Here is a 10,126-nt window from a genome sequence, read left to right as displayed (position 1 = left end):
TTTTTCTTGGCAATGATTTGCTTTAAAGTTTAACAAGTCGTGTAATCTCTGGAAAGATGCGCTATGGTTATAAATTTATTTGCTAAAGATCAGTTATTAGTACACACCTTTCTCAGGAGATATATGGTAAAATGTAGATAATGATATTTTTACATCCGTTATGATTATATCTCGTTGATCGATATTTCGGTTCCACTTGCGACGAACTGAGCGACTTTGGTTATCACGCAACTCAGTCGCATTGTCGCCAAGATGATCAATTGAAAATTTTCATTATCCACTTTCGTACATATCTCATAGTCGCGATGCTTTCTAACTGTTAGTTGCAGGCTTTCCTCTTCTTCGTGCGGTACACGTTTAGTCGGTCTTCCCTTTTCTCCTCTCGAGAGACATCTATATCTATCGGCGAGCAATCCATTATCACAAAGAATTATAAATTCGACCGACTTTCTTGATGCGATTCTCTAACAATTTTCCGAGTTGACCTTTCGATCTTCAGATGTCACGAGTATGCGCAGAAGAAAGATCGAACCGGCCAAGCGTGACCCTCGACGACGATCTACTTGTAACCGTGATGACCGTCGTCGTGGTGAGATTCGATGGGAACCCAAACTTTCTCCCAGACGGGCTTCCAGATTTTCTTCCAAGCCGGTACCTGCACATCCTTCCAAACCGGAACCCACTTGCTTTTCCATTCATCTTTCCACACCTGTTTCTTCTGCGTGACCCAAATCTGCTTCTTTTCAGGCACCCATACTTGCACCGATTCTTCCTGCCAGATTAGCTTCTTGTCTGACACCCAGATTTGCTTCTTTTCCGTCTTCCAAATTTGTTTCCATTCGGCCTTCCATTCTAATTTCTTGTCGCTTACCCAGATTTGTTTTTTTTCTGTTCTCCAAACCTTCTTCCAAACCGGCTTCCATATTAGTTTCTTCTTCCAGAGATCGTGGCTGGTATACTGCCAACCATGATGATCTTTGCCCACGGGGTGTTCTCCCGGTATGCCAATTTTAACCCATTCTGGCACCCAGACTTTCTTCCAGTCGGGTACTTGGACTTCTTTCCACACAGGAACTTGGACTTCCTTCCAAATGGGCTTCCATACCTTCTTCCAAGCTGGTACTTGGACCTCCTTCCAAGCCGGTACTTGAATCTCCTTCCAAACAGGCTTCTGAACCTTTTTCCAGGCAGGTACTTTGATCTCCTTCCACGCAGGTACTTGAATCTCCTTCCAAACCGGCACCTGTACCTTCTTCCACTCCTGCTTCCAGATCATCTTCGATTCTGTTTTCCAAATCTGCTTCCATTCGGGCTTCCATACCAACTTCTTTTTCCACACGCCCTTCGGTCCGTGATCGTGCGAGGGAGGTCCATAGGAATCGGAAGATGATGACGGCGGTCCGTAAGAATCGGAAATCGATCCAAAGCCGCCTCCGTGACCTCCACCTCCGCCGTAACCGCTGTCACCACCGCCGTGACCGCCACCACCGTCGTGACCGCCACCTCCGCCGTGACCGCCACCGCCGCCGTAACCGCCACCACCGCCATAACCGCCGCCTCCGCCTCCGCCTCCGCCTCCGTGATGGTCATCGAATGATCCTCCAATGGAACCGTGATCGTCACCGAAAGATCCGTGACCACCGCCGAAGGATCCTCCACCGTGACCGCCGCCGAAGGATCCTCCACCATGATCACCACCGCCTAGATCATATGATCCACCGTGATTGTTACCGAAGGATCCGTGATCGCCTGATGGCGCCCCGTAGGATGACGAGGGTCCAGATGGTGCGCCATAAGATGACGGTGGTGGCGGAGGCGCACCATAAGAATCAGAGGGTGGGCCGTAGGAATTTGAAGGTGGTGGACCATAAGAATCAGATGGTCCTACGTCCGGTACTCCGTAGGACGATGCTGGTGGTGCACCATACTGTGAGCTCACGGGAGGCCTACGGGAGAATTTCTTCTACTAGAATGACGTCATATATATATATACCGTAATATAATAAAAACTTCAACACTTCTAACTGCATTTAATATTGCTGGACTTTGTGTATATAAATAGAAATATTTTTAGATAATTAATACATAAAGCCTTAAATGTATTTTTTAATATGTTATTCGTATATTTATTTACTCAACAATTTATATACTCACTCTCTCTTTGTTCTAATCGGGTCTCCAAGTGCGGAGATAACAAAGAGGCCGTATAATATTGTCTGAAAGAATTTTTTTCATTAGTTTTGTAAATAAATATCTGTAAAAGTAAACAGTATTAAGAATCTTCATTTTAAACCGTATATGTGAGAAACACAATCAATACTAGAAAAATGCCTATTACAGTCGAAGCTGGATCTTCATTGCTTTTTAAAATAATTCAATCTTGAATTATTTTGACTAATATACACTATATATGTACTTGCATATATACTGTAAAAGTAATTCAATTAACGTTTAATAACACTAATAATGACAATAGAAACGCTAATAACGACGATCTTTGTATAAAGATGAAGAATCGGAGAAAACATAAAGACTTTCACAAAAAAATTACTACTTTGTAGAAAGAATATATTGTAGTTTTCTTCGCAAAATTAATATAGAGGTAAATGAACGATAAACGTCTACTCGTAAAAGAGCAAAGATACGCTAATTGTGATCGACCGTGCGAAAGAAAGAGTATCTCGCCGTCGGGTAATTAGTCTTATTTCTCTTAAGCTCGTCACGATGGTATAATTATCTCATCCTCGCAATCGTCCGCCATCAATTTCCCGCCAGTTTTTGTAGTCTTTCATAGTGAGAGACGGAAATCCTGTGGATGGATTTCTACGTGCTCGTCCATGCTCACGAGCGCGTCTCTCAAAAATGAAAGTGTCCGCCGTGTGAATGCGTGGCCGACGTAAACACCAGCTCGAATTGGGTCGACCACCCATCCTCCCCACCTGTCTTTGCATTTCCAGAACGGGCCACCAGGACTGTAAAAACCTGTACCAACGGTTAAATTAAAGGAAAGTGGGCTTCGAGATTCTTCTTTTTTTTTTTCTCGAAGTATTACCCTTAGGCGATACCTGTCACGGTATCCTGCGGCAATGATATCGAGTATTTTAGGCGTCCCACTTATCTCTTTCTCCCCCCCCCCCCCCCCCCCCTCTCTCTCTCTCTTACAAGAATTATTCCCCGGAACCGTTTGACTATTTATGCATACTTAGATATCCGAAATAGTCTAACTGTACTATATGTATACCACCTTTCATCTACAAATTTCTCAGTCCTCATTTGGAATTGATAAATCTTTCCTCAATAAAGATACCGATACTTCTTAAACTGTAAACGTTTGAATACGAGGAACTTAATTATTATAACATAATTATTATAATACACTCGGAAATACAACTATTATAAAATAAAAAAATTCTTTTTTAAATTAAATTATTAAGCAAAATATACTAATTGGAACAAAATCCTAACTCACGAATTAATTGCGAAGATATCACTTAAATACCGAAAAGTTTACAACTGATGATGTGACTTCTCGACACCCTTGCTAGGAAAAGACCGGTTCCCTATGTAAGTCAAAGAATTCGCAAGTGAAAGATGACTCGCTAATAGTAAGTCATAGGATATCTTACGTAAAGTCGTGATTACTAGAATAATTGAATATACTTGATGGATATTTGATTCGATATGAAGTAATATCTTAAATAATAGCTGTTGGATAGAATAATTAGATATTAAGTGATAATTCAGATATATTGAGATGCTCAAATATCTTTGGATCTAAACATTTAAGTATTTAAACAACTTTTTATTAGAAAGAATCTCAATCAGTATCTAAGTATTTATTGAAAAATCTGTCGCGCGGCATGAAATGTCGCGAAGTGAAAAAACTGCGAGCTCCTACTACTTTTTATTTTGTTTGTGCCGGATATTGAGATGCTCAAATATCTTTGGATCTAAACATTTAAGTATTTAAACAACTTTCGTAACGCGTTTCAGCAGAAATTTTAGTAATTACGTGTTATTGTATACTGATCAAACACCATAGATTCACCTTTTCTCAGATTAACATAACAATAATAATTGTTTTCTATTATCTACACATTAATAATAACCTTGGCTTACTTTCAATTCAATCCAACTTTACACGATTACTTTATATACCTATATATTATCTTATTCTGTGTTGACATTGACATGTGAAATTACATGCTGATTAACACATTTTATCTCTATCGTCTTTATGTAGTCAGTACAAATTATAGCTATATTTCCGCTTGTCTACGAGAGAAATCAGATAAACATTATCTGTATATCGCTGCTCTAATTAAATACTTTTGTATGTATATCTTTAAATGACAACATAAAGATAACAAAATAAAGAACAAATTTTAGCTTTACTTTTTAAATAAGATATAATTTCAGTGATGAAAATAAAAATGTCATTTTTTAAAAGAACATTATTATTATCATTATATTATTAGAAGAATAAAATTTTGCATGAATGTCCAAGATAAAATATTTCCGAATCTTGTGAGATAAGATATTGTAATAAGGCAACGATATATATGAAGGAACTTCGAACTAATGAAAGAAACAAATTAAAAAGATGAGAATAGAGCATTCCAGATAGAATATCTCTGACATTGACTTGGTTACTCGACTTTGTAACGTTGCATCGGTGATCCTATTGAATTTCGCGACATTCGACGCAGATCGTATATAGATCGTATAGTCCCAGTGTGCGGCTCCTATTTACACAACTTTCCATTCCGCGCGGAGTGAAGAGTGATAAGAGTGCCCACTTATAGCAATTGCCATTGGAAAATGGCAGTGATTTACCGGCTCGTTTGTAACCATTTACGTAAACTTAGCCGTGCTACTGTCTCGATGGCTTTAAGATCGTCGTATCCAATATGCTTTCTGTACTCTCTCGGCATTGGCATAAAAATAAATTACCACGTGGGGCATTATCAGTAAAATCGCTTCCACGAAATGCAGAAAGTTTTGCAGTATTCTACGATAGTGACCCGATACCGCAAATGTAGGTGAGTTGGGACAGTGCAAGTAACTCGAGATAGCACGCACGCGTTTGTTAAATTTAATCGTGGTATCTATCCATGAGTCTCTCTAAAAAAAGTTTCTAAAGAAAATTTAAATTTTAAATTTTCTTCCAAGTCACCTACATTTACAGTATTAGCTTCACGATGTAACTTTACTTGTAATGCAATATCGCTTACTTTTTAATAGTTCTAATATATTGTATATGTGTTCCCCTTATTAGCCTAATGTTAAAGTATTCAAATAAAAAGCTATTTGAAATATTGTACATTATTTGGTATACATAAGTATATATTAAGAAAAGTAAATTTACTTCAGTAACTTGTTTTAGAAGAATATTATAATACAGATATAAGCATAAAAAAATGTGGGAATCTAATAAAATCTTTTGACTTGTAACGAATTTGGTTAAACGCACTAGTGCGTACTGATGTACATTATAATCATTAATTAAACTGATTGTGAGTATAATGCAATTTTGAATTATAAGATACATATTTTATCTAACAGCACAATAAGACATATTGAATATTTCACGGTTTAATCGGTTTCTGTGTTTACAATAAACTCATATCTCTACATTAATTTGTGTACGATGGGTGTAATCAGTGCATTAGTGCCCATTAAATGTGGCCAATCGCTATTAATCAAAGATCTTAGATTATAATTTGCGATACGTATCCTAAATGTGGATACTACGATTCCACATTTCACTGAAGCTGATGCTAAAGAGATAACCGCGTCGCGCGACACGGTGTCATTAACCGCAAATCTAGAATAATCTGTGATAATCTCGCGAACGATATTACCGATAATGCCGTCACTTTCCGTCCGAAAAATATATCTCACATATATCACAGACGCACTGACACATGATTAAGATGCGAAGAATGAAAGCACGAGACAATGAGCGGCGATGAACACTGACCAGAATTAATCGCATTCTTTCGACCAGGGTGGCCCACCGTGTGAAAAGGAGATGGCAACGACCACCGTCTTTTTTTACGGTTCGTTTTTACTCTTCTGACGGATTCATCGTGACATACGTGGCTTTTATAGCGAATGTTCCTCTGCCTAGACGCCTAGATATTCTAGACATACAGATTTCGAGGAGGGGTACAAAGAGAGCCACGGTGCTATATGGGGGTCCCAACTCTGTATGTACATCTTCAGTTGAGAGGGGATTCATGCTTCATAGCGAATGCGGGCCGACAAAGCAGTAGAACGAAATGTAATGCAATTCAATGAATTTTAACAAGAGGTATCCTTTTTTGCGGATTTTTTGGCCTACAAAAATCTCTTTACTTCTTTTATGTACAATCAATTAAAAATTATATGATTAACATAAAGTATGTATGTGTTAGAACATGTTTATATAAGTCTTTTTTTTTACAAAGAAGCGTTTCCGAGATTTTTAATAAGATTTATTAGTAAGGCTGATTAATCCAACGAAATCTCCCTTCTGTAATTATCGGTTAAATTTGTCTGAACGAGTATAATGAGAGCGAGCATCATTGGCGAACGTAAGCGCTCATATATAACCGGTCAGTGTCCGATGACATGCGACGTACAACCGGTAATGACTTTCTCGTTAATTATTATCGGGGTCTTTTAAACGATCGCAACCGCAAGGGAGAATGGACTTTCTCGTTACATTGTTTGTCTCGAAGAAAGCAATATTACTTCTACGAGTGTTAAAACAATTTTCTCAAGAAACTTTTTATCTTCAACTTCTTGGGATAATAAATAAATACCTATTATCCCATGAAGTGTAATCGTAACCTCGAGAACAGTCTACAACTTGTTGAGCAACGTAATCAACGATACTCGCTTCAGTCATGTGCGAATGAATTAACGCCGATGTCTCGCGGTGCAAATCGCATACAAAAAATGTAGGTTCTCCGACCCCATCTCCGTTCCCAGATCTCGCGACGAGGAGGAGACGGAGAAATGCCTTTCTCATCTGATATCGGCGCGGCGCGGCGCGTCTCACGACGCAGCAACACGGAAAAGCGCGGTTTCGTAATTCACGTGAGAACAATTTCGCCTGTACCAGGTTCGCGTTCACCACCTGCGGAGTCTCACTCCGACTTTCTTCCTCAGGGTTACTGTCGCTCCTGCGAAAAGCATGCAACGTGACTGCCTTTCACTGACGGCATGTTCCTCCAAACCAGGAGATGCGCCAGTTGCGTCGACGTGAGACGATCAGGAAGCAAAACCGCGATTATCCGGTACAGGGTGTTCTGTAATCGATGATATGACCGTTGTATGAACGATTGTGTAAACAGGTGATAATTTCACATAAAAGAACAAATCAAAAGCGTATAAGGAAATTCTTCTAATTGTGAGAAAGTCAATTAATGAAATAAGGAAAATTAAATTAGAAAATAGTCAAACTGATAGAAATATTCATTTCTCTTCTTGTACATACAATTGTTTCGTGAGGCTAATTTTAATTTGGAAGCCCGCACGCAAGGCAAAAATCCTCGATTTTTTTTTCCTCCCCCCCCCCCTCCCCCCGTCATGCAGGAGAGACACGACGAAACGAGAAACTGTGAGAGTCGTTACCCGGGCCGCACGACGGAATTACTTTGACTTTCTTCCGATACGATGTCAGTGGCAGCTGTCTTTTCGACTTTTTTTGTCTTCAAGAAGATAATCGATTCGGTTACTTTCACTGTGTCTCGAGAATACGCGGTAGACCGTACGATTGGGACGAGTCTTAAGTGTGTTGTCCAATTTGTTTAAAGCCCGTTAAAATACATAGAGCTGATGATAAGCGAACATAAATATTGAATGGTAATTCCTCGTCAAATACGGCAGCTTGAATTCCAGATACATCAATTCTCTTCGAGAGAGAACTCTCCGTGGAACTATAAAGAGAAAGAAAAATGCGCCAAGTATACAAAAAGCCTCTGATTTAATTGGCATTTATTAAATGACAAATCGGAGATTACTTTCCGTACATTTTTGCGGCACATTATTGCAAGGAAAATTTACAAAGCCGGCGTCACGGTACGTCCGCTTTCTTTCCGCATTTATACACACTAGTAATCATTGCAAGCCATTTGCACGGTAGTAAGGATAATTTAAGGTTGAATTCATTACGGATGAGGTAGCAGCCGACTTATATTAATTGAGATTTACTTCGAGACCATCTTCGCGAAGTGATTTTCGCCGACGAAGAGGTCGATGTTCTTCGAGATCGCATCAAAGATTTCACCTCTTCGCTGCTCGCAAAGTCTCCGCTCGTTCTGTATGTATATAAAAACGTAAAATATTACGTGGACATTGACACATCGTCATCGCGTATAATTTATTAGTATTAGATTCGAGTATAATTTATCAATACTAGAATCCACGCGTTCTTCCTTACGCGGCAACGAAGAAAAGTCCGTGTCGTATTCTGTATTATAATAAAAATAAAAAAATATATTCTCCCACCAGGAAGTACAACTTAGGTACTTTGCCTCATTCGAAATCCATTAACGGTTTTCCTGCGGGCGATTCTGCTGGCACGTTACACAACTCGATCGTCCGCATCGTTACGTACAAACGTTTCGCGTTATTCGATGCAGATATTATATATAGCATGTTGTATTGAATTGTCGATTGCACGCAAACTCGGGCTAGATCGAGACTTTCAGGCTTTCCTGACCAGCGGCCGATTGCCGCAATTCTTCAGGGTACATAGGTCTTGACGGTAATCGTGAAGTGACTTCATAATTGCGCTCGCGTATCACACCTTTCTGATGCCAACGAGTCGCAATCGCGTTATGTCAAAAGGAAAGTTACACAGGCTGTAACGAAAGGGCGATATTATCGCCATCCAACCGTGGTCCAATGAGGTCGCATTAACGATTGTCTTACATTAAGATTTTCCGGGCGATAAAACAAGATATAACCGCGTTAATTGCGACCATTTCTCTGATCATAATGATGGAGGAAGAAGAGTTCTCCTCTTCCGGTGATTCGCGACGTCGTACATTTCGCGTACTCACCCATGCGTGAAACATGGCTAATATTTAGCCTCATCTAGGAAGACTATAATATAGGAAGATATATTATATATTGTATATATGAGCCGTTTATTTTGAAAGTGACCTAAGTCCATTTAAAAAAAAAATGTTGTTTATGACAGCTAACTTCAAGTTGTACACGCTACTACAAAGGTCAACAACAAAACATTGAAAAATGGACTTAGGCCACTTTCAAAATAAACGGCTTATATAATTTACATATATTATACTGTATATATAATATATGCAGGGTGTCTCAACTCACGATAAGTATTCTAAAGATCTCTTTGTAACATTTTAAGACAAAAAGTCTAATACAAAAATGCCAAGGCTATGACAGTTTCCTCGAACTTTATGCCAACTATTTGATAATAATAAAAGTCCCTTCACACTCATCATCTTATCATCCCTGAACGAAATTCTAGCCCTGTCATTTGTAATTTTCAAGTTCTTTCCATGTGTGTGTGTGTGAAATTATCATAGCATTTTTGTATTGAAACTTTTTGTCTTAAAATATTACAAAGAATCTATCTTAAAAATATTTATTGCCAGTTTTGTGACATTCTGTATATATAATAACATATATTTAACATAATGTATATTTGTACGTATATATAAGACAGCTTTGCGACTTTCGCGCCGCGAGGACTCCATCCCGTTCTCAAATCGCAAAACAGACACGTCCAACAGACTGCCGCACTGTACGAGCATACGTATTTCTGGCGAATTTTAATAGTTTGTTTATTCTCACAAGTCGGATACAGATTGAGCCGGAACGTATCTTCGCGAAACGCGCACGCCTTCCGGTACGCCGCGAGATGAGACGCGCGAGGCCACTAGCTGCAAACAGAGCCGTCTGATGGGACAAGCGGAACGACACGGTGCATTAATTAACGTTATCTCCTATTAATTTGTATAATGGAAGCTATGAGCGTTTCCCGTAACGATCTGCCGACATTGAGGACCAAGCTTCTTCCGGAGGAATGAACGATTGTTGATCGAGCCATTGATCGAGCTTCTCATTACCGTCTCTCTCTCTCTCTCTCTCTCTC

At 39.3% G+C, this 10,126-nt stretch overlaps 1 protein-coding gene across 1 annotated transcript; it reads right to left on the bottom strand.

Annotated features, from left to right (window-relative positions):
* LOC108767186 (uncharacterized) lies at positions 1-6,066 on the bottom strand. The gene is made up of 3 exons (XM_018516923.1): positions 5,984-6,066; positions 2,155-2,216; positions 1-1,946 (listed from the first exon to the last, which is right to left on the bottom strand). Exons 1-3 carry the CDS (start codon positions 5,996-5,998, stop codon positions 560-562), a joined length of 1,464 nt encoding a protein of 487 aa, XP_018372425.1. The 5' UTR covers positions 5,999-6,066; the 3' UTR covers positions 1-559.
* Positions 6,067-10,126: the final 4,060 nt, after the last annotated feature.

Source organism: Trachymyrmex cornetzi, unplaced genomic scaffold, assembly GCF_001594075.2.
Source record: "Trachymyrmex cornetzi isolate Tcor2-1 unplaced genomic scaffold, Tcor1.1 scaffold665, whole genome shotgun sequence".
NCBI lineage: Eukaryota > Metazoa > Arthropoda > Insecta > Hymenoptera > Formicidae > Trachymyrmex > Trachymyrmex cornetzi.
This window is presented reverse-complemented; position numbering and strand designations above follow the sequence as displayed.